The sequence below is a fragment of the Ammospiza caudacuta genome, chromosome 9, assembly GCF_027887145.1.
Source record: "Ammospiza caudacuta isolate bAmmCau1 chromosome 9, bAmmCau1.pri, whole genome shotgun sequence".
NCBI lineage: Eukaryota > Metazoa > Chordata > Aves > Passeriformes > Passerellidae > Ammospiza > Ammospiza caudacuta.
In genome coordinates, this window is record NC_080601.1 from 22851822 (window position 1) to 22877916 (window position 26095).

At 36.8% G+C, this 26095-nt stretch overlaps 1 protein-coding gene across 1 annotated transcript in view; it reads right to left on the bottom strand.

Moving 5' to 3' along the window:
• PLCE1 (phospholipase C epsilon 1) overlaps window positions 1-26095 on the bottom strand; it is a 114484-nt gene that overhangs the window by 12883 nt on the left and 75506 nt on the right. The window contains exons 5-22 of the mRNA XM_058810206.1: window positions 25828-26086; window positions 24936-25144; window positions 20047-20713; window positions 19374-19556; window positions 18410-18527; window positions 17871-18030; window positions 14783-14905; window positions 14554-14690; window positions 13404-13642; window positions 12347-12408; window positions 12043-12208; window positions 10151-10258; window positions 9582-9698; window positions 9341-9499; window positions 8211-8334; window positions 5994-6118; window positions 5226-5343; window positions 889-1020 (exon numbers count right to left, since the gene is read on the bottom strand). Of these exons, the coding sequence (XP_058666189.1) occupies window positions 889-1020; window positions 5226-5343; window positions 5994-6118; window positions 8211-8334; window positions 9341-9499; window positions 9582-9698; window positions 10151-10258; window positions 12043-12208; window positions 12347-12408; window positions 13404-13642; window positions 14554-14690; window positions 14783-14905; window positions 17871-18030; window positions 18410-18527; window positions 19374-19556; window positions 20047-20713; window positions 24936-25144; window positions 25828-26086 (3206 nt within the window). The remainder of the gene's footprint in view (window positions 1-888; window positions 1021-5225; window positions 5344-5993; window positions 6119-8210; window positions 8335-9340; window positions 9500-9581; window positions 9699-10150; window positions 10259-12042; window positions 12209-12346; window positions 12409-13403; window positions 13643-14553; window positions 14691-14782; window positions 14906-17870; window positions 18031-18409; window positions 18528-19373; window positions 19557-20046; window positions 20714-24935; window positions 25145-25827; window positions 26087-26095) is intronic.

Sequence of the window (26095 nt, forward strand, 5' to 3'; positions counted from 1 at the left end):
TTAAAAATTAAGGAATAAAAAAATTAAATTAAGGAATAAAAAATGAAATAAAGGAATAAAATTCCCTTCTTCTTATTTATGCACTTTACATGAGGAAGAGAGGCAAGACTGAAAGCCATCTGCTAATTTTCCAAATAGTCTACAGAGACTGCAGAATTAGGGGAAAAAGGAAGCAAAATACTTATATGCTTTAGAATAAGGCACCACACTTCTTAATTTTTAGGACACTGGCCTCTAGAAGGAAATCTCTCCTGTCTGCTTCAGCCATGCCCTTGGGCTACAAGAAATACAACCCTCCCTGAGCCAGAAAATGAGTTCAAAATATCTGTTTATGGCACTCACTTGAAAGTCAGGGGATCTGGGTCTTACTCCTGCTCCAGAGCCTTTCCTGTACTTTCTCTGTATTTCTTTACATCTGTTCCTAGGCAGAGGCACAATTTCCAGGTTCACAAACTGAATCACCTACAGAGTCTAATTTGCACAATTATGCATTTGGACTTGGCCAAATTTCAGGCCTCTAAATTCTACTTCAGACAATAAAAATTCTCTTCTGGACCAGCCCAGCAGTCCTGGCTTTCATTTGTACTTTGAAAATATTCACTTATGTCTTTAAAACTATAAATTTCAAGATACTTAAAATGTACATTAGTTTCAAATTGCTTATGAATTAGGGGCATCACATTTCTGATCAAGTAATCCTAATATTCCACACTCACCACTTCAGTTGTAATAGTGGTACTGTAATAGCTGCTGTGCTAACGAAAAACCATTCCAAAGTTTAACGTTTTACACATTGCAAAGTATTTGATCTTTAACAACTTGGTCTGCTACATGTGTTGGATTACAGAGTCATTCCACGTGACTGGTGAAAGAAGATGCTAACTTTACCTTTTCCAGATGCTTTGGCAAGAGCAGCTGACTCCCCAGGGCTCAGCCTGCCAGGATTGTTGCCAAAAATGGACTTCCTGCTTTTTCTTTCTTTTCCTCTGCTAGAGCCAGATGGGTTTAGAGTTGACAAGCCTATTCCCATAAATGCAAAATAAATGAGCCAAAAAACATGACCAAGAGGGCATGACATTTTCCACCATATTTTACATTATTTTTGAAGGTATGAATACTCTTGTTATATAGCACACAGGACAGTGTATTTTCTCCACAATTTAATCTTAACATCTTTAAATATATACACACTTTTATATATGTATATATTATGCATGGTTTAATATATAATGCATATATGTATACATTTATATAATGTATATAGAAACCCATATGAAACAATAAAATATACAATCCTCTCTGTGTAATATAACTTTTCTCCATTTTACTTTTTGGCTTGAAGAAAGTAAAGGCTTCCTATCAAATTACTAAATGGTCCAAACTGATACTAAAAAAATATGCAGTAACAGTCCCAATGTATTCATCCTAGGAATAATTTTAAAAAATAAAAATCTTTCCTACAGAAGTAATAAATCAGTAGCGAATATAATGAAATTAATCTAGGTTACAATACCTACGTAATTAAATAAATGCAAGATCATGATTGAAAGATATAATATTATAAATATTATATGTCCAAATGCTGTTGGTTAAACAGTTTAACTTCAAAAAATGTTTTCAGATTCCTCTTCTTCTGTTTATTTATACTTCAGTATTGCTAAATACAGTTAGGTGTGCAAAATCCATTACATATTTAATAGCCAATACATACTAGGAGTGGAGCTGGAAAGCTCTAGTATAGCTATTATTCAAACTTGTGCATTCTAGAAACATAATCATTAAAAGTCATGACCTGAATCCTGGTGAAGTAAACAGACTTAATCCCACTTAAGGTCAGTTTTTTTCTGTTGACTTGGAGAGAGCACAAAGCAGATCAAAATTAAAGTGCACAATAATTATTCTGGCACCCACAGCAGTGAGATGTGGGATGCTCTCAGAAACCCAAGATGTATTTGTGATATGGAATGTAACAAAGCAAATACACTGTTACATGCCTAACTGTGACTCCTAAAACTTTCCACCTTAAGTCACATCAATTCACACCTGCCTAAAGACAGTTCTGGATTTAATACTAATATTTCAAACACAAATGTAAATCACCAAGAGGATACATTGGCCTCTTCTGATTGAAGTCTGCCCACAGCTGCAAATTTTCAGCTCTCAATCTCTATGGCATGTGTACATGTACTTACTAAAATTATGCCACAGTTTCAATGGAACTGCTTGGGTTAGTAAAATTCAGAACATACATAAATGTTTTCCATGTTGGAGATGTATTGTCTCTTTGGGCCAAAGCATACACATAAACCACAGAAGATGGTAGAAACTGGGATCAAGGAATATGAATTGAATTGGAGAATGAGGAGTTATGCACTGTGTGCTTCCAGCACTATTTAAATCCAGTTTTGAATGGATCAAATGGATTTGGCAAGTAAGATCCAGTTTCAAAGTCCTGTTGTGGAGACAGTCACTGAGGAAACAAACTGACCTCATAAATCACCAGAGTGCAGTGCAGAGCCCCAGGGCTGACAGCCCAGCGTGATGGCCACAGGGCACACTGCAGCTGGCAGCTTCCTTTCAGTCTCTCCCATGCTCTGCATGTTACACATCTCTTCCCACACACAAGCTCCATTTTTCACTCCAATTTAAATTTGACTTCAAAATAAAGCTTTACCAATTCACAGAATCATCAAATCACAAAATAATAGAGGTTGACAAGGATATGGAAGTCATCTGGTCCAACTCTGGTCAAAGTAGGATCAGCTCAGATTCCACCATACTGTACACAAATCCTACTGTACTACCACAGCGTCAGAGTAAATGTTCTGTGTTTCCCTAGAACCCCTGTGCCATGTTTTTCAAGTTACAGAATTCAGTGCCCCTCTCATGTGTTAGACACAAGCACAGTTCTTTACTGCTTCTGGACTCAATCCAGAGGACTGCAAGCTTCCCTGCCCTGCTCCCTCTCACCGCACTCACATAACAGGTTAAGCTGCGATTCCCACCTTCTCACCGTGTGTTTCCAACCAACAGAAAGTCTGCAGGTCTGCAGACCTTAAAAGGGAATTTACAGCATTTTCATATGCAGGGTGCCCCTTTTTATGTTCACTTTAGTTTCTTGAGAAGTGCTATTATAGGGGCAGGTAATCTGATATGATGGAGATGATGGTGACAAATTTAATGCTGGTGAGCGCAGGTGGCTCCCTGCCCCCTCCACTTGATTGTGCAAATCCTGCTCTCGTGTACTGAGTTTCTCTACTCATTGTGTAAGGATCTCAGCACCAAGGGGATGAGCCATGTGCCAGCAGCAGTGCTCAGGGGTGCTCCACTGCCCTCAGCTTGGGTGAGCCAAGAGAACAGACCTCCAGCCTCCCAGATAATGGTGAAATGATATCCAACACACTGGAATTCAAGTTAAGCAAGGACTGTTAGGCCAAGGAGCACAGAAACAACAAGAGCCATGGTGGGTTCCTTGTTACCAGAGGTTTTATAAGCAAGAAATGTTATTTTCTACACATGATAAATTCTGTTTTGACCAGGGAACACTTAGGGAAGTCTGTGTTACCCAGTAGGTTAGGGTAAGTGAACATTATGGTCCTTGTCCTTTTTTATAGTCACAAATCAGTGTTTAACATTCAGGGATGTAGGCAAGTGTACACATAGAACAAAATTATATGAAGACAGAAGAAATAAAGTATTTACACAATTGATCAGACACTGACATGAATTCTACCCTCCCTATTTCCAAAACTCCTGCATTTTCTGAGCTGGTTAGGAACACAGGCACTAGAGCTCATAGTCATGGATCTAGCAGCCTTGCTCCCATCATTCATGGGCAATACTGGGTAGGGCACTGCACCACATCTGTGCCCTCCAGCAATCAATCAGTGGCATGGTGGCCATGGAAGCCTACATTCCTCCAGAGGAGGCAGTATTTGTCTCAAAGGAGACAAAGTTCACTGGAAAAGTAATTTCTACAGCTTTATGTGTTCATCTGTGAAAAAAGATAATCTTCTTAATTGTTCTATTCGTGATCCCTTTAGAGCAAGAAGAAGAAATCTGAGAAGGAAAGCAGGTATTTCTTTAATAACCAGTATTACATTAAAAATTAAATACTTCAAAGTTTTCTTAGAACATCAGAATTTTTTATGTGTCAAAATGCTTGGAACAACCCAAACTATCCCCATTTAATCTTGAATATCTTTCCTTAAAAGAAAATATTTTACTTGAAATATATCTCATTGCAGATTTCATTAAAAAGAGTATCAGATTTGGATATTTAGAAGGCATTATTTTTACAAGTGACACCTACAATTTTTGAAGTTATAAAGGAATGTCTGTCCATTTTTCAGCATGTTTATCTTGCCTATTTGACACTATTTTATGTTTGGTTAGCTTCTCTAATCTGATTAAAGTTCTGTTTGTGTAAGATCATGATTTGGCAGAATTGCTAATTTTTCCACAGAGAACCATTCCACTAAAGAGCAGATTTTTCATTCAAAACATTAAACATATCAATAAACAATAAATTCCCAATTTAAAAGTATTTATGTACATAGTATGAGCCAAAATATACCCAACCTCGTATTTCAGTACTGAACAAGTGCCTATCAGTGATCTCTTCAGTTATTCCCCCTCCTTTTCTCTGCAAAAGTTATTTCTTCCTAGTGTACAGAAGAAGATTTTCTGATTTCCATAACTGCTTCCATGAAGACTGAGTGAGAGTCTGCAAGCAGCTGCCCTCACTCACCCTGTGAAAAGGTGCTTTACCCCTGCAAATGGCTCCTCTCCTGTCCACTTGGGAAAGAACAGAAAATGCAGCTGGAAGCAAAGGTGAAACACACTAAACAGAGGCCACTTAAAGAAATGTGACACACTCTACCTTCAAGGCCTTAAGAATATTCTCCTTCTTAATTCAGTAGGTCCTTACATGGAAACTCAGAGCTCTTAAGATAAAGCTTTCTGTCATCTGGCATTTGGCAGTGAAGCAGTTGTCTAAGTTGTGAAGACTGGCAAATTTCACTTTTGTAAACATTTTAATATGACAAACAGTATGTATTCACATAATTTATGAACACTGCTTCTCAGCCAGGAGCTGCTATTATGAAGACTACCAAATCATGAAGAAAGAACCTCCTCGACTACTTCAAACTAATTCAAAACATAAACATAAAGTCTCCAGGAGTTAGACAGCTTAAAGCAATAAAACAGGGCAGTGTACTCACCAGGGAACTTTACTGCCTGACAGTAAATGACAAGATCTGATAGCTCTGGGGCTATCTGTCTGCTTTCCTTCTTGTTCTGTGGAAGATAGAATTCTTCACCCAGCTCCATGTCGTAAACCTGAGTGATAATACCAAGAACATTTAATAACAGTATTACTGAATGCAGAAGGACTGTTGCGTATCTTACTTAGGTCTTTGAAATATTTTATCACTTTCTTCCTATATGGTTTCTGTTCTCACCTAACAAATCTCCCTCCCATGCGCACATTCCTGATCAATACCTGTTACTGATTCTGCAGTAGTGTATAAAGGCCTTATTCAGTCAGTTCTACAAACATTTAGACAAAACAAACACATCCCTGTTGAGAAGAATCTACAAAACACTAAACAGCAATACACTGGTTCTTTTTCCAGATGATTTAATAAGAGGTGCTGTGATTATCTGATATCATAGTGCAGTATTTTAAACTTATTTTGAAGCATAAAGATGCTGAAGATTCAGATGAAATCTTCAGTTCCATCAATATTAATTTTCAGCCAAGCAGCCTATATATACTATAACCTCTGAGGACATTTCTTGAACAGTATGTTGAGCATTTGTTCTACTTAGGCTATTTTCTCTGGTGTCTGTCCATGCTTTCTATTGTTTCTCTTCATTAAAGTGCATTTGCTATCTCATGTCTCAGTTACCTAAACTGTCCAAATCCTTTTGAACCTGGTTATATATGAAAGTGCAGCTGAGAAGAAAGAGGGAAAAAGCAGAATTACCTTTCCTTTATTATTGTAAGTAGCACCATCAGCCTTCTTTAGTCGTTTGGCAGTCTCTTCATTATATTCAAACTGCAGTTTATCACTTGATAATTTATTCTCAGGTCGATCTTCAAGAATATTATCTAAAAATTATTGGGATTTTAATAAACATAAAGCCAAACAATTTCAACTGGAAATTTAACTTGAATTAACAATATTTGTGGACAGTGTTGTGAATCTTATATGAATAATTAGATGCTAAAATAATGCATTTACTGGTCAGAGCATCATCCTCTAGTAGTAACCTTCTATTTAAAAATTTTATGCTTCGGTTTGGTTAAGACACTGCCTTTCCTTTAAAGCCCATCCTTTTGTGCTCAGAAGATCTTTACAACCAAACCATCTAATAAATTAAGTTTGCCATCTGAAAATAACTGGTATTCCTGAATGACAAAAAAATGCCAAAGACGAAGCACAATTAACCCCATCAAATATGTAAACATTTTGTACAGCAATTTTTGGCTTTCCTCTCCTTACTTTCATCATGTACAAGTATTTTTTACATCTATAGAAGTACCTCTTCAAAGCTACGTATTTTTCAGAGAACAGTATGCCTCATAATGATGTGGTCTTTCAAAATGTTACAGCTGTCACAAAAGGAATGGTTTCAATTTATTCTTGATAATCCTGATGCTTTGACCATATTCTTTTTATGCATACCAAGTGTCACACATGCAGGCTTCTAACAGCTCCTGACCAGTTAACAATGCCATGTAAGAATATCTGCTTGCATTTATAATATGAAGTAGAAGCTATATATTCACACTGTCACATTGAACAGGCTGAAGATGCAGTGCCGATTTCATGCAGTTAAAATGCTCAACCAAGTGGCTTTTACCTTCCTGGCTGTTAGGAGCAGGAGAAGCATTAAGGACATCAGCTACAGAGAAACGAGTCAGAGAGGGAATAAGAGTAAAGGGAATTAAGACTTAGAGCCAGAGATATGAAAATTAAGTGTCAGTTGTAAAACTATTAGCTTTACACAAAAAAAAAAGTATCAGTAAGAAAAATAAAACGGAATCTTTTTTATAATGTTTACAGACTATTATTTAGATTAGTTTTAACAAAATATTAAGATAATTAGAATAGTCATTGTAATAAAGTAGTAAACCATGCTGCAGATTCCTTCACATACTGGAAGGTGTAAATGTTTCTTGCTAGCTTCAGATTTTTCAAACCTCCTCTTAACTAGAACAGCGCTAAAAAGTCACTTAACTGCAATCAGTTTGCAAAATTTTCTTGCAAATCTGTTAGCAAAGATTTGAGTTTTCACTGCAATTTACATCTACAGCATCTCCACCCTGTTGCTCACAAAGAGTATGCTCAAGTAGCCAGCTAGGCCAACTTTCAGGCAAAATGCAACTGAAGGCAGCACTGATATCAAACTCATAAATAACATTGCTATTCCACAAGCAGTGTCGAGTCTTGAACTTGTTAATTTTGTTTTTTATTTTTACCATCACTAAACAGAGAAACAAGAGATGTAAACAAGAGACCACCTGGAAAGAACCCTGTGCTGCAGGACATGCTCCAGCCTTACATCTTCTCTGAACATAGCACCTAGAACTTAAATGGGTCCCCAGCAGAATGAAAAGTGCAGTGAGTGAAGCTGCTCACTCAGGAGAACATCCCCAGCTCTGTCAGACCAGTTGTCCATCTAGCCCAGTATTCCTTCTGAAAGTGGCAACAGAGCAACCAGCCACTAATCACCACCCCAACAGCCACAATCACTGAATAATAGGGATGTTGGACCAAATACTGCTACCAATAACAATTGCTTATACATCTCTTCATGAATTTGTCCAATCCTTTTTTTTTAATATGCTGATGCTATTTGGCTCTGCAATTTCCCAAGGCAGCACATTCCAGAAGTTTACTACCAGCTGCACAAACAAATATTTTACCTATTTTAGACTGATCTTCCACTTGCTTTACTGAGCACTTGCTAGATCTAATGAGTAACATTCTGTGCTTCCCTTAATCCACCACTTCATGACTTAGTAAACCTGCTTCCTATTTACCCCTCTTCTCTACCAGCTGAAGAATTTCAGCCTTTTCAGACTCATGCAGACACTGCTTACCCAGCTCATGCCTGAACTAGAATATTCACATCTTATTACTACAGTTCTAGCAAAAGCACTGTAAAAAAACAAAGAAAGAAATAAATATAGTTACCATCAGAGAGAGATTCATAGTCATAGTCATATTCATCTTCCTCATCTTCTTCCTCTTCATTGGTGGGTGTGGGGTTGCTAGCACCATTGTTAGCCTGTGCTTGCAAATGTGCCAGCTGGTGAGCCTACAACAACAGAAACACTACATCATTTTAAGTACTTTTGAAGAGAAAAAGAGTTTTCATGTTTGTATCTTGTTTTGTTTCTATGAAAGCACTGAATATATTAAGTGAGAAATAGGTAAGATTGTTAAGATCACACTAAAATACCACTTTGGGGGTTTGAACATAAAGAGAAATTGCATTGCAAGAAAAACACTTAATAAGATATGAAACCTAATTAATTATGGAAATATGTCAAAGTTGCACATCATTCAAGACTATCTTTTTCCAGTCTGAGATATGCTGTTTCAGAAACAGTTAAATACTTTTTCAAAAGATGGAGAATATCTATATACTGGGTATGATCAGTGTGATTTACTCATCTGATAACAAGAATTTAAGTCTAATGCAATTGTGTTTACATTTTGAGTAATGGCAATTAGTTTTCAAGGATTCAATTGAACTGCTGAGTAACCACAGACATTATTAGATTAAGGCTAATTGAGATGCAGCCCTAAATTCTAGAAATCAAAAAGATTCTCACATGGGAATAAACACCATTTGAGTAGCAGAGTCTACCACAGAAAGTCAATTGAAAAATCAAGTATTTGACTGGCTTGAATTTGAAAAAAGAAACAAAGCAGAACTCTACCAAAAATGACTACATACTGTAAATACACACACATACTCAATGCATATGACTATTTCTCAATAAACATGAATAGTAAATGTTAAAATCTCAAGAAAAAGATTTATTTATATTTGTCACACAGGGCATGTGGTGTTAATCATAATATTATGAAGTTTTATAAAATTAATAGACACTAAAATTTAGTTAAGCTGTAGCTATAATTTACTGTATGTGTTGTCTACTTATCTGAAAGCACTGGAATTCACTGTGAGTTATGCAAGCATGAATGTGCATTAGATTATTCTGCTGTACATTGGGATTAGCAAAAACTTCAAACACAAATGAACTATTTCTAACAAGAGTTGGGTCTCACTGCTAGCTGTTAAGGAAGGACTGTACCTTTTGTTTCAATATATCCACTGGAGTTTGATGGGCTTTCAGCTTTTTGTTTTTAAGCAGGATTTTTCTTCTCAGTTGACCAGGGGAAGGCAGCATGGGATCATCAGAAAAGTCACTCTCAAATAAAAACTTTGTCACCAACTTATCTCCAAATACACTCTGAAATATCAAGAACAGGTGATGTGTTATGGAAAGCCCCAGGGCTCGTGCTGGGAATCCCTGAGCACAGTGCAGGGCCCACCTTGAAGATCTCGGCCATCTTGCGCTGCTGGGGCAGCGAGCAGTGGTTCTCTATGGAGATGATGACCGGCATGTCGGAGGTGATGAACGCGTTGCGATCGATGGCCTCCACCACCTCCTGCCAGAGACAGACAGAGGCCATTGAAAGAGCACAGCAGCATTCTGCAGCTCTCAGTTAACCCACTGCTAGCTGAGAGGGGAGACATCTGCCTTCCTCTGCAAGAAGGAAGAGGCCACTCTGTGCTTTCAAAGCAAGCTGGCATCTTGCTTTGAAAGCACAGAGTAATGCAAGCACACTTGCATTACCACTTGTTACAACACAGGTGGTAGCACTTTTGTTACTTAGGTACCAACAAAAAGACAGAAAATCACATTACATATGCTACAAAAACTAACTTGAAAGCATATTTACTGCTGAGAATTTAATGTCTGACATAATCTATAGTTTATATTCTGTTAGAATTTAGCCCATCAGAATTTTTATTTTTCTAGTAGGCAATTTTTTTTCCCCTTCGTTACAGAAAAAATAACTTCTCATTTTTTTTGCTTCTACATGCATTACCAGCATACCTTAAAAGAGATCTTTGTAGTAAGAGTGTGCCCATGATAAATGATAGGCATCCCATCATCACCATCCCAGCAGTCCAATTCTACGCTTCTGCAGCCTTGTAAAAGAACCTAAAATGCAACTGAACAGTGTAAGCACATCTAAGCTACAGTACCGTGCCATCAAAGCAGAGCTGAATGAAAGCCCAGTGATTCAGCAAAATTGCTGGAAAGAGCAATCTCTGTGAAGTGAACAGTCCGTGGAATTTACAGCCCCCAGCTAACTCCATTCCCTAACTGAATTCCTTATTTCCCATTGAAAAAGACTGGGAAAATTAAGCAAAGCGTGTATATTCTTGGGAGAATCACCATAAAGCTTTGAAATTCATGGTATCATACAGGACACATGGAATCTGTTTGCAGTAGGTGGTTCTTATTGCATAGCTTAATTTTCTGAGAGAGGGAAACATTCCCATATTTTTACCTGCAAAACTAGCTATAAAGGAGCATGGCAATTTATTTCAGGTTGCTCTCATGAGGACTTATGGAGAAAGCATCTGCAGTTTGTTTGCTGTTTTTTTTTGTTATTATTAGCTTTATAAATAGAAGATAGTCTGAAAATGAAGTCTTAAGAAACTTCTATGAGAATAGTTACAATGGAAATGTGCCAGGCCATGTTAATAAATTATATCAAGCTATTTACAGCCATCAATTCATTCATCAATTTTTTAATTATTCATTTATTTCTTTTAGAAAGTCATTGCTAGAAAACTAAGGAAGCAAAGAGGAAGGATGAAGGAAGAGATGAGCTAATCCATCTTTTGGCAGCCCAGCTTAATATTGTGATCAGCATTTAGCATGCCTGTCATCTGTACTACAAGCTAATATTTTACTGAATAGAAAGATCCCAAAAATTAAAACCATTTCCAGCAAAACCATTCATGAACAAAGAAAAAATTACTTCTACTCAAAACCTGAATAATTTTATTTCAGACAGTTGTCCCCATAGCTGGCACTCCACCACTTCTCTGAGAGCCAGACACACTGAGCCAGACCAAAGTGCCCCTTCAGCTGGCAACAAGTACTGGAGGGACAGGAAGAAGCTTTTCTTAATCATGCAAACTTTGAAGGCAGTTGATCTCTATCTCACTTCCCATCTATTACCAACACAATACTAAGATCACTGTGCAGTGCTAGTACAGGAACCTCTGCAACTGCATTACTCAGTGCATTTGTGTTATTCAGGATTTCCTAACACAGCCTCACCTCTCTGCCTATAGCCCGAGGTGAAGGAGCATAGGGGACACCAGATGAGTCCATTCTCAGTGATGAGTCATTAACTCTCAGCATAATGAAAACACTGCTGCCAGGAAGTTTGATGCTTTCTCCAGCATTTTGTAAACACACAAACATACAAATATATATATATATATATATATAATATACACACAAACAAATACAGAACTGAAAGCCCAAGGGAGAAATTGTTCCTTCCCCAATCAGCAAAAACTGTAAAATATTCCTAGAAGTAACGTTTTTAGAAGTTATAGTTCTATTTGAAATTAGTCTTTGCAGTGCAATGTACAGTATCTCAGTAGTGTTTCTGACATCTGAATGAACTAAAATATTAGATCAGTCTTTCCTGTGGGAAAGTCTAATTTTAGTAGGTTGGGTCAGACCGACTGGTGTCTAAATGCTATGAATCTCAAACTAAACCCATTTTTTTGCTTTAGAAAAGGCATTTGAGCACAACTGTGCTTACAGGCAGCTTTCCCACACATCATGTTTTCCAATGTTTTGCAAGCAGGGGTTTAGGACATCTAGATTTTCAAAGCAAAAAGGTCATGTTCCTGAAACTTGCCAGTAAAACAAACAAGTTCACGTTGAAAGCTACACAACAATCCAATTTTGCATACCTGGCTGTACAGCTCCACTGAGGACTCCCCTTTAAGCTGATGGCCAGTAAGGTAAGTATTGTGTGAGGATTCTATGTAGTAATATGAGAGGGGAAAGTGCAAGTCCTCAGCATTCTCCTGTGATTCATCATTTTTGGAGGCAAAGTTGTCTTTATCCATCAAAAATCTAGAAGTGAGAAGATGTGAGGAAATTTTATACTGTGATGAGCATTTTGTGACTCTCTGAGAAACATCAATACACTGGTATCATCTTTTTATATATACATACAAATATATATATATATAAAAGCACATAAGTAATTACCTTGCAAATCCTTCAAAAGATAGCAGCCCCTGCTGGCACATGTTCACACTAGGTTCAAATTTCTGTGAGGAGGAAGAAATCAAAGATGTAAATAATAAAAATTTTTAGAAACATGTCTTTGTCATGTTTTTATATGTAGTCTGCTCATAGCACTAAACAGTATTTAAACACAGTCTCTTTGTGGATAAAATACTCAGGTCCTGCAAACTGTGTTTTACAAATGACTACACAAACATACTAAAAGCATAATCATAAATCAAAGAGGCATTCAGGTTGAAAGGGATGTTCCCTAATCCAACCTCCTGTTCCAAGCTGAGACAGCCATTAAATTGCAATTAAGAAAGATTTATGATCAGGCGTCCTACTCCTATCTAATATGCTTAAATACAACATACCACCATGTCAACAAGAGTTGTGATATTCCAATTTGAAGTTTCTTTAGAATTTCTGTCTTTTAAACTCTGCAATTCTATCTTACATGTTGGTAGTTTATATATAGTTTTTAGCCTTTGTTAACTGTTAAAAAGGGACTTAGTTTTAGAGTATATTAATTACACATGGAGGAATTTGAAGGAATAAAAAGTTTTCTACACAGTTTCTAAAATCTTCAGCCATAGTACATAAGGGGATAAAGTGGCCATGTTTGCTCTGGAAGATTTTTTACAATAAAACAAAAATATGTGGAAATGGTGCTTTTTAAAGTTCCAATGTAAGATTATGCTCAATGAAATATGGGGCCAGACAAAGAAAAAATTTTAAAAAATGTCATGAACACTTTTTGTAGGTGGTGACATCCCTTCTCTGCTAAAGTACACATTGCTAATAAAACTATTTATTTGCATTTTTAATGGATATATTTATTGACATCCATACAATTTTCTAGTCCAAAATAAGGATAGTATTAAATTTTAAATTCAAGTAAACTGTAGAGACAATATCAGTGTGAAAGGAGATACCCACACAGATGCTATTCTGAACAACACACAATGTTAATGGGGAAAATGGAAGTAACTGGAGTTCCAGTAAAAAGGAATTGCAAGATATTTGTATTACAGACCTGGATAATACTGAGGATTTCATCATAGGTGCAGTGTTCTCCTTGGCAATTCACTAGGAAGTCATTCAGCTGCTGGATTCCTACTCCAAACACTCCCAGTGATGTGCTTTCAACTCCAGTACCATTGGTTACGATGCTGGCAGCAGCAATAGCATCAGATATTTGCCTCTGGTTGTCTGATAGCTGCTGCCTGCTCTTAATGAACAAACCAAGGTCTGAAACATTTCTAGTCAACAAATCTTAAAAGAAAAATGAGGAAATAACAGTATAAGCTAAACATATTATGTGTATTACATATACATTACATATAGAAGATAATCTAGTATACAATACACACAAGTATCTCACTGGGTGTTTTAGCAGTAAATTAGAACAAAATCATCTTGTTTCTACCCACTAATAAAAGAGAGAATTAAGCATGCATGTGAGCAGATTACAAGTATCCAATTACTCTGAACAAAATCCTGGAACCTTTAACATGGATCCACGGCCTCTTACACACCCAGGACTCTCCTGCTCCATCTCATCACCACAAACAGCCTTCAAAGCCTTTCCTTCACTGTGTGCAACCCCACACCCTTACTGTTCAATTGCCCTTTATCTTCTTCCAGTCTCATATGCCAATTGTTCTGCACCCTCCCCACAAGCTGCTTGGCAGAAAGACTTTTCTTTACATGTGGCGAAAATCCCAGACTTAGATTATGTAACTGAGGAATGTAAAGGGGGACAGAGGCTTCCTTCCCCTTTATCCAACATAAAGCATATCCACTAGGAAAGTAGATAAGAAAAAAACAGCCAAATGGGACACAGGGCACAGCCTCTTCATTTCTCCTCCCTATATTTGCTCAGTGTTTTAGCCCTTCCAGGACTCCTGCAACCTGTACAGATCCCTGAGCTCAGCCATTCAGCAACAAGTTTTATTCCTCTGCTATTACCAGTTACAAATATATCTGGCTAATGGAAAGCTGGAATATTTTTCTTTACCTTCATTTTTCTCTTATAGCCCACTAACTAGTATTAGTGGAGGCATGGCAGCAGTCCTCTACTTACACTCGTAACTGATAAGGAGACTGACTGAGACACATTTTATTAAGTGAAATAACTGAAGCTGCTCAGTAGTCTAACAATTGCATTTTTCTCCTTAACAAACCTAAATCAGGCTGGAATCCACTGCTATTTTCATCAATCTTCAAATTAGTATAAAGTGGAGCAGGCTCTAAGCCAGATCGATTGCAAGGCACAGCGTAAACATCAAAAAGGTCTTTCAGATCCTTGCGGCTACGGACACTGCAAAAAGAACAGAAAAATTCAAATTTTGCTCTTTTATAAACTTGGATGAATGAAGAAAAATTAGTACAGAAAAAAAAAAAATCTTTTACCTGAAAGATTTGAAGAGCTCTACAAATTCCACAAAAGTCATGTTACTATCAGACACCATGAAGTTCTGAAATCCTTTCATTCCTCCTTTGACACGGCCATGCCAGCTACTGCTGCTCCATGTGCTAAATCAAAAAAAGACTGCTCTAGTTCGGTTACATTAAACTTCTACTTAACTGAAATATTATGCATTAACATATTAACAGTTTATTTGTGCTCTTCTTAATGCATTTATTACCAGTATCTGGAAGAAGCAAATCTTCTAAGGTGCATAATGATATTTTCTACCTTCTTGGTTATAGCAGCTATTTTTTTTCTTCAAGACAACTGTAAACTTTATCAGAATGAATAATGTATATTATTTTAAAACTTAATTTAAAATTTTAAATAATATAACTTTTTTCATGCGGAAAAAGGCCTGATGTACATGGCACAAATGAAAGCACTTATTTTCCCTTTAAAGAAAACAATGCCAAGATTCTTGTAATGCAGGCTGTGTATAAGGTCCATTGAAGACAAAATAATAAAACAGATTGCTCTGTAACTGCAATCATTAATCTAAGTTGTGCAGCTGAACAACATTTTTGAAGTAGAACCAGCACATTTCCAAAAGTCATGTCCCAAAATCTTTGGCTTCTAGAGGATTTGCACTAGTAAGTAAAGTTAGGCCTTACTTGAGCAGTATGAACAAGTCCTTAGTGAACTACATGGAGTACCTTGCAATGAGGGGCTGAGATGTTGAGCCCCTTCCTGGGCCTAAACACCAATGAATACACATTACAGGAATGGGATCTGCCAGCAACAGCACCCTGAAAAGGGCAGGATCTAAGCAACAACACAAATATCAAGAACTATCTAGTTTGAACCATAATTAACTGCACAAGTTACAGTATTTCCTTCAAAATATCAGATCACATGTCAGATTTTATTGCTCTGTAATGTTCAAATATACTGATCCATTCTTCTACGAATTTTGCCACCAGGCTCAGTACAAATAGTTCAGACAGCTGTGATGGAAAAACAGAACCAGCTTGTTGTCCAGTATTCCTAAGGACATGCCTGCAAGCAGGTGACTTTCTACACAAATAGGCTGGACCAGATTCCTGACTTCACTCCTGGCATGGGATGGATGCATTCAATTGAAAACAAAATGTGATTTAAAAGTATTAAAAAATACCATCTACTTTGGTTGATAATATTGGATTTGTTTGACATCACTATGGAAAGTACTGACATACTGCATAAAACTTTTTTAGTTAAAATAATTCCCAGCATTTTTATAAGACAGGAAAAATAAACCATGATGAGGAAAGCCTCTAGATTCCAGAAAACAGATTGGAACTGCAGAGTACCAAATGGGAGACCAAGAGCAGAAGAAAAGGCTCACCTTTTCACCCAATCTGATCACTAAAGATTATCTTCCAGAGTAATGGGAAAACAATACAAACAAAAGGTTTAAATAAAAAAGCCAAAATCCCCAAGTAAACTCCATCATCACCAACCACCAAAATTGCACTTAGTAGCAGTCTGGATTGACTGCTGAGTGAGGAGGTTTACTCTCTCTTCCCAAAATAGCCACCATCTCTAGTTTTCCATATCCTGTCCTCTGTGTCCCAGGATGTTATCAACCATCCTCCTGCTTCCTCCACTTCACAAGCAGCACTAGATTTCCAAGGAACTTGGAAATTCATCAGATGCCCATCTGCTTTGAAGGAACGACAAAAGCAGCTGCAAGCTACTTGGGCTCAGAATAAAACTCTCTCCAGTGCTCCAAATTTCTTAATGGCTTATTAAAACAGGGTCAAGATAATGGGTCAAATATGTAAATCTGTTCTTAGGAAGACTCCTTCAGGACAGATAAAACAGTCATAAGGTACATCCTGAGAAGTTCTGTCAGGAAGGGTCACAGCAAACTTGGGACTGCTCTGCAAAGTGATGCTGTGGAAGTGCCAGGCAACGTTGCCAGGGAAAACCTGTGGTAACGGGGGAAGGTCCACAGTGCTTAGCTACACACAGATCCATGCAGAAACCCAGGCCTGAGAGGATTTAAAAGAACATTAGCTGTCCTTTTCCAGGGAATGTGAGTTCTCCATTGAACCTTTTAATCTAATTTAGAGACAACAACTATTTTAGCATAAAAGCAAAAAGCAGATCTGCAAAACATGGAATAATTTTCTAGAGATTGTAAAGCAGTATTTCTTCAGTTCAGTGTAAAATAAAGCTGTTCTCACCATTACCAAAAAAAAAAATTGCTTACCAAGACAAATCCAAGTTTGTGAATGACAGTGGAAAACAAAAGGAACACAGAGGCTCACAAAGCAGCATTAACCCAACTACACATGTCCACAGGTGACTCTACTAATCACACCTGTTGCCAAATCCAACTATTTTAAGTATAAATACAATACCCAAGAAATACACAACTGAAACCACTGTACAAGACATGTCTCTACAAATAAAATGTTCTACCAGCAGCAGTAATCCCTTCTATTGTTTACTGTTCTCTCCTGGAACCCCCAAGATTCATATTCATAATGATATTTCAGCAATCCTTCTCCAGAAAGGCACTGGAAAGCCTCTGCAGAGACTGTCTTCTTGTATGTTATAAAGTACTGTCCACATCTCTGAACTATTATTAATATTGTAATTACTACTACCATCACAATTAGTATCTATAGCATGAATATAATAGTGCACTATGATACTGCATATATTGCAACAGCATAACCTTTTACACTGCCTGAGTGGCACAAAAAGGATGAATGTTCAAGAAAAAGACACCTGTGAGAGATTCCAAATTGGTTCCTCCATTTCCCAAGATAGTACTTCAGCCATCACCAGGAATGTCAGCACAGGTTATTACTCTCTCAGGTAGAAATTATTTATGCTGAGAAACCTCAGAACCTCAGCTTTCAGCTTAAATGTCTTGTGTTCTGCTACAATGTGTTTTAGATGTCTACAAAAAGGCTAATGACATTTCTGGTGCTGTTTTTGTCAGATTTTGCCAGTTGGGCACAAACCCCACATTAGATAATAAATAAGTAATTGTAGCTTCTTTTCTTTTTTCCATCAAATGGATTTTGCCCTTACCTAGACTGACTTTTGCTTGATGATATTACAGGAGAGGAGACTGGTCTTGCTGGTGAAGATGATGTGGCTCCTAAGTTGGGAGATCCAGATGCTGTCAGAGAGTGAGCTCTTCTTGATGGAAGGTTGTTAGATGGAGAAGCATTAATAATAATATTTTGATCTAAGGAGAAAACAAAGTTTTCATCACAATTACATTTGGCCCAATAAAAATGCTTTTGTCAAGGAGACCTATATAAAAATTCATTAAAACATAGTACGACACTAGTAGGATTCCAGCTTTGTCCCAAAACAGTTAAAAAAGTATGTACTGAGCAACATAACAAATGTATTTTATCTGAATAGAAAGGGAATGCTGCTGAAACTAAATGAAAGAACAATCATGAACAACTAAAGAAATTAATTTCAGAGTTCACAGATTTGGAGCTTCAACTGCAAAAGTAGCTTTATGAGTTTATTTTTAACACTACAAAAAATATCTGCATAAAAAGGCTTTGAGCAAAACCTTGACAGATTTTTAAGTACTGAAGCAATATATTTACCTGGTTCTTCTTGTTCATCAATATCTTGAGGATCTGAACCACTTCTATTACGATATTCCTTACAGCTTTTTGCCTTCCGAGTTGCCATTTCATCATCAGTGGCCTCTCCACTTTCGCCCTAAAATAATGAGCAACATAATAAACATCCCAAACCTACTATTTGCATTTCATTTCAGCACAATCTGTAACAAAATAATGAGATAAATCAGCTATTCCTTACAAAACAGACTCCTGTGAGGCCAGTAACAGTAGAAAAGAGACAACTTAAACAGATGCATAGCATGGGACCATTAGGTGTTACCTCAGTTTGACACCACACAGAGATAATGATTGTGCCTCTCTAGAATGCTGCAGCTGGTTTTACACTATTTCACTGTTGCACTGGAGCCCTAAAGAGGATGGATCTTGTCATTTGAGAATCCTTCTACCTGCCCACTAGAAAATGTGGGTAGCATAGAGGTGCTAGTCCTGCATTATCCTCTCTCCTGCCTATTGCTGAAAGCAGTTTTGTCCAGGAAAAGAGGAGACTGACAGACTAGGTCATGTTCCTGTCACCCACACAAGATAAAATGCAATCTTATGCAATGTGGAATAACAATGGTAGTGTTTTTCGAAACATGAAAGCATAAAGGATTAAAAAAAATTACACCAACCTTCAGACACCACTTTGCATGCTAAGATTTTTATCACCACCAGTATTTTATCTTTATATGGAGGTAGTACCTAAAGGCTGCAAGAAGATTCTGTCCCATTCTGTTAGCCCTGGCACCTACACATCCTAACAACACTGCAAGCATGAGATAAGAACAAACTATTGGAAAATAATAAACATCAAACCTGAAATGACAATAAACAGTTTTAAAATCATCATCATCATCATCAAACTTCCTTTCTCTGGTTCAGAACACAGCTACACAGTGACTGCAAGGAGGAAACAAAACACGTGAATAACAAAATATTCTACCCTGATGAGTACTTTCTTCTTTTTCTTAGCTGTACTGATTCCCAGAGTGTTGTTTCTCTGCACATTGGGCTTCTCAGTGCTTTTGGTGAGAGATCCCGTGCCTGTGCTTCTTGCGGTCCATCGTCTGCCTCCAAACAGCTCAACAGCCTGAGCCAAGGTTGGGCCTTCAAACCTTCCATCCTCCTACAAAGATTCTCAGTGTTAACAAAACAAGGAGAGTAAGGACACATTTTTAAAGCAATAATATAGATCTCTGAAAAACCAAGGAAAGAAACATCAAGAGGAGACAATTTCTGATTACTGAGTGAATTCCCCAGGGCTATTTTATTTGCTGCTCTGGGGATGTTTTTGGCCCTAACTATTATCACTCATTATTTTGGTGCCCTTTTAAACTACAGTCATTGCTTTTTTCCTTAATAAAATACTTATTTCAAAACTCCAAATATATGAAGAGCTTTGTAAGAAAAAAAATTTAACCTCAGTGTACTGGAAACTTGCAAGGTTTGACATAACCTTGTGTGGAGAATCAGATCTTGCTGCTTAATCCGTGTTACAAAATTGGAGATTTAGTGTTAATCTTTAATCTAATCTTACTTATGATGGAAACTAATTGCATTACATTAAGCTGTTGATATCTTTAAACTTTTTTATAGAGAATCACAGCATTTTTTACCTGGTAAAGGCTGACGTACTGTTTCCGTAGCCACTGTAGTCTTTGATCAGGGAATCTTCTCATTTTTCTTACAGCTTTAGTCAGTTCCAGCAATCCATCATACAGCATTCTGGCAGTGTATTTTGGAGCAACAAAGTGCAGCAACTTATTATCAGTAGTCTGAAGTCCATAAAGTAGTGTTATACCATTTTCTTCAAGGGACATATTGCAAAGCTTATTTTGAACACACACAGTGTGCATATCAATGCCTGAGTGTCCCATATATACAGCCTTGGCTGAAAACAAGTCCAAAAAGCCTTCCACCAGTCCAGTATTACCAAGAAACTGGTATTTACCAAGCTCAGCAGTATTGCCCAGCACACTCAGTTTTGCCTTAGCATTTGCAGGGCAAACTGTGGTGGGTTTTGTCCAAGTCAAAGTACTATTGTCAGGCTGGAGCTGGAGGAAGCAGCGAGCTGAGAGATGTGTCTCCTGGTCGTAATGAATGACGGTCGCCCCTTGCTGCATGAACTGATGGACGTCAGCCCTGATGGACAGCACGTACCAGGGAATGAGTTCTATCCCATGGCAGAAAGCCTTTTGCTGCTCTTCTGTTGAACTGGTGTCCCATTCTTTCAACTGCTCAAATATGTCACTTTCAGAGTCTGAAAGATCTCCAATGAGAAATCTGCAAGTGAGCAAAGATGAGAGATTTATATTTAGTGATACATGTACTGACTTGTGCTATGCTTGATGAATATTTTTTCTGCTGTAGTTTAAATAAAGGGAATACTATCATCACTATATAATTGGGACTTACAAGAACTTGTGTAGTTTTTGAAGTACTATAATTTATGTTATTGCAATTTTGCATCAGTTAAGAGATGCTGTTACAATTACTTGTAACTCCTGAAACAATATGATTATACTTTCATAGACCTTTCCAAACTTTGCATTAATAATAAAGAGTGTCTGATTGGTTCTTAAGACCAAGTGATATCAGTTTTTAAATCCTCTGTGTAAGATTGCTTCAGCTGAAATATTAAGTGCCATATGTGGAAACTGTTAGCAGGATATAGTGCATTTCAGACAGGACTTCTAATCTCTGTTCTATTACTGATTTAATGTGCAGACCTTTCACATTGTATATTATTCTGATTAAAATAAGTAAAATACTGGTTAAAATACATATCTTCCTCATAAGAATGCACAAATAATTTTATCAGATACTTTCCATAAGAAATTTTATTTTACTTAAAGAAAATATTAACATAAACTTGTATGCAGCAGCCAAAATTTCTGATATATTTTGCCAAAATTAGCAACAGTAGATAAAGAACAACAATACTGAGCTAATAGGAGAGGTAGTTAAAATGAAATGTCTTCCCTGCAGAAGTCTCTAACATGTATAAATCCACAAATGTTCAATATGCTCTTTGGATACTCCAGTGAACATAAACAAGGACAAACTGTTCTGTGTACAACAGAACTAATCAAGCACATTTTCCTAACGATATCCAGGCAATAAAATAAAAACCATCTTCTTCTACATATCCTTCAAGATATCATGTCCTAATACCCTCTTTGCTTCCCCTTCTTAGTACCACAGTACTCCTAGTTCCTGCCCCTTACCTACCAGCTAAGTCAAAGATGACTCATGTCGTGTTTCCAAGTCACATACACCATCTCCCCGAGTGCTAGCACAGATGATCATCAGCTTCTCCTCAAACTCTCCTCTACCTGGATGACAAATTAATCTGAACTTTTCCTTCATTCTATACAGCAATGATTCCTCTATGAATTTATTAATGGGTGAGATCTCTGTCTCTTCACCAAATTTAAAAAAAATGGCAAACAGGTAGAGGTTTTATTGCTTGTTGTGAAGGGACTGACAAAATAACTGCATTGGTCTTAAGTGTAGCCTAGTTTCTTTAAGAAATGTTGCTACAAATAAAGGTCACGTGTTTTGACTGAGCTGATATAAATTGTCTTACTAGACACATGTAAATTGAAATATTTATCTGTATTATATAAAATTATATTTTAAAATGAAACAAACAACTGAAGCAGCTCTTTCTCCCCTACACCCTCAAAACAATGGAACAAGTCTCTGTACAAATGCTGTAACGTATCTGGAGAGTAGCTGTGCATGGCTGGAGGAGTCTCACAGCAGAGACAGAAATGGCAGAGCTTTGCTTATGTTTCACATGCTGCATGTGGAATGTACAAGAAGCAGGTAAGCCAAGCACACACAGAAATGGAGCCTCTGACCCAAGCTGCCAAAAGTGACACTGCTTCCAATTCCTGAGAGCACTTACAGAGCCTGGGCTGGACCAGGGGCTTTCTTTACATGTGCTGCCCTGAGAGGCAAGGAAATGAAAAGTAAAGAAAACAGTGACACAGATTGCAGAGGAGAAAATTGCAAGGTATACAAAAAGAAAAGAAAACCCCTGAGGTTTTCCACCACTATTTTATATGTTATTTACCATAATTGGAAAAGTTTAAATGTGAAGGTAAGATGAAGCTAATGAAGCAATGATTCAAAGTAAGGAGTATCTTCATAGGTCACTCAATAATTAACAATTCCATAAAAACTCTACTTCAAATTTGGTTGGTGGTTTTTTTTCCCATTTTCCTGCATACCTTTATTTTTTTTGAATTTATTAATCATCAGAACAGAGTTCTAAGAAAGATTAATGTTTGATATTTATCTGGCATGTACAGAAATCTAGGGCAATTAGCTGGGTCACTGACTACAGAGTGATGGAGCTTATTTGCTAACGCAACTAGGAAAGTAATTATACCCATTGCCCACTGATTTTATTAGATGCCTTTCATTTTCTTCAAATCAAATTAACCTACCAGCTTTGGTGCATTCATATTCCACAATACTAATCCAAATCATCAAAAGAAAAACTAATTGAAAATCTTTCTTACAATTACAAAGTAATGAGAAACATGTTTTGCAGTGTATTTTTCTGCCTTTATGACCACAATGCTACAATTATCAGATAATGCATAATTATGGTATAATTTGGATTTTGTAACACTGTATCCAAATATGACAGGTCTCACCAGAAAGAGGACTAAATTTCTTCCTTAGAACCCTTTAGCTGTTCATAGGAATAAAATTAAACCAAACACAGCCTCCATAAAAGATCAGCATAACATGGCCCATCTGCCTCTGTAGCAATTTGCTCCTGTGCCTCACTCAGTTCTCTGCATGCCTAGGAACAACATGGCAAGTGAAGAAGGAATTTCCAAAGCCTGTGAGGCACTTGAGTTAAATCCATACTTTCAGAACTATTCTCCTACAAGTATTTTACTGTTAAAATCAGTATTTACTGCATCAGAAGTACAGACATTCATAACTGAGTAGGTAATGGCCTGAACCAGGAAACACAACTTTAATTACCTATCTGAAGTTTTGTTCATTTAAATTTTAAATTTTCATTTCAGATTCATACTGGGATTTTTAAAAAACTGAATTCCTACTTTAGTTTGGAGTGCAACTCACTATATTACATTTATGAATAAAGCATAAGTAATTTACCAAGAAATTATTTCATAAAGACATAAAAAAAGCAACTCCATTTAATTTCTATTTTATTCATCCAAGTGAAGTGTTTATATGCCTCATGTATTCACCATTTGAACTGTAATTTGCAAGTTGATTTTAAGGCATATTAATTAGCAAAAAATAATTTCTGGAAGAAAGTATTAGTACTTGAAAGTATTACTTGAAGTAAGTCAAGAGACAGCATACATGGACAGAGAAGTGGGTCTGTCTTTCTTGGCTTAATCTAGTGCACCACTTCCCAGAAGCAACTGAAGCCAGATGTGAATAATTCTATTAGAAACCATTCTTTCAGGAAATCATGATTATTTATTTTAAATGAAATTTAGAATTACATGTTAATGAAATAAATGCATTTTAAACAGGAAGATAGCAGTTGCCTCTCAGGCAGTTACTTTTTAGATTTAATGTTTAAGTAGGTGAAGTAAGTTGGATAGTTCTGAACATATTGATATTTCTGACACATTATCAGTAAAATAACTCAAGCAGTGACTTAAGCATGTTTTTATGCAAGCCCTCACGTAATTTTACAATGCTTTACCTCAGAGCAGTAAAGTTCTGTTATTTAATTTGAAGTTAGTCTAACATAGTTACTTAGTTGAAAGCTGACCTGACCCACCTATGTCTACGTGGGCTTTGCAATGAAACTTCTCTGCAAAGCAACATTCTAGAACATCCTGGGATGTCCTAAGTTTTACATTTCCTGTATTTCCCGCTGGTGACTAGTACAGTCCTCAAGAGTCGTCTTCAAAGTGAAATCAGACTGAACACTGCCTTTTTTTACACAGAGCACAATGAAGTAAACTTCTTTGCAAAATAGCAGGACTACAGCAACCTGAAAATTCAAAATATGTACTCACACATGAATGTTTCCTGGACAAAACTGAAACCCCTCAAAGTAACATGTCCTTAAAAGAAGAAGTCTTTTGAAGGATAATAAATAACCTTTTTTTTGAAGGGGCCAGAACACTGCCTGAGCATGCAGAATGTAATGTTCTGAGCTCTGATAACAAATATGTCCTGGTGCTATTCCTGTCACTAGAGATCAAAATTGTAATTGTAACTGTGGATTTTTAAAGCTCTCTGTGTAAGACAAAAAGGATTTACCCTTATCATGAAAGGAAGTAATTACATCATGAGGGAAAATATAGCTATAAAGAGAGTTTCCAAGCAGTTGAGTATCAGGGGAGAAAAGTTCTGAACTGGAAACAGGTAAATACAAGGAAAGATGCTAAAGTTGCTCTTATTTCAAAAGGCAAGCCTTGGTAAAAGAAAATCAAAGACTAAATCCATGACATATAGAAGTGGTGATAGTAAATAAAATGAGACCTACTGGTAGCGGTTTTTGTCCTTCAAGGAGTTTTTCCTTGAGCTGCTCCCTTCACTGAAATTATCTTCACCCTCTTCAGACTCCAAACTGCGATTGCAGCTCCGAATTGTTTGAAAGATATTGTTTGTTGTTGATTCTTTTTCTGGATTATTTAAACCATCCTGGCCTACTCGTTGTAGGAAATTATCTTGTCCACTGTAATCTGAAACAAACTATAGAGATATTTAAAAGATTAGTACAGCTACAAATAGAACATTGTGTCATCTACTTCTCAACTGTAGGAATTTTTACTATTTAGAACATTTAGTGCATATATCCTAATTGCTTCCCATGGGATTTTGTACCTACTTGCAATACACAACAGACCAAATAATTTCATAAATCAAGTAAGATAAGTTAAACTCCTGAAAACCTAAAAAAAAGGCTCAGTCTTTAATGTTTCATCTAACAGGGGCATTTTTCTTTTCAAACTACAATAATAGAACTCATAAGAATAGTTTCTTTCCATAGAGGAAAAGCTTGATCTGCTGAGCTTCTAAATTCTGTTTTTAAGAAACCCCAAACTTCCAATTCCCACTTAATTAAGTAGAAGGTCAGAGTATTTAGCAGAAAATAATAATACATTTCAGGCTTCACATACTTACTTAATCCAAAGTATAATCAAGATCTTTTATTACTAATGCTGATTTCTCAATACTCTGATATTGAACTAGGCAGAAACAACCAAATCTAAATTGCCAAGGAACTATGGGAATTAAATTGAGGTCCATGTAACTGACTAGCCTAGTAACAGTCTGGTTTAGAAAACTTTAATTTGATGATGCCTGTGGGTAAGATTATATAAAATAAAGCACTGGCTAAGAACATAACATCCTAGAATATTTGTCTCATTTACCTCTAGTGTTTCATCCTGGGAGTTATATCGTGGACAGAGTCTGATGAGGCTTGATGCTCCATCCAAAACTTCACAGAGCTCTTTTAAAAAGACACCACAGAAAGGAACAACTTTGCAGCCTGGAATATTGAGTGCCCTGTTGACCACTTTCCTGTATTCAGATGATGACTCATGTTGTGCCATAGCATCCTTCAGACTTCGCATGGTTTCAATATCAGACTGGTCCATAAATTGCCACATTTTTAAAACCTTTCTAGACCTATTGCAA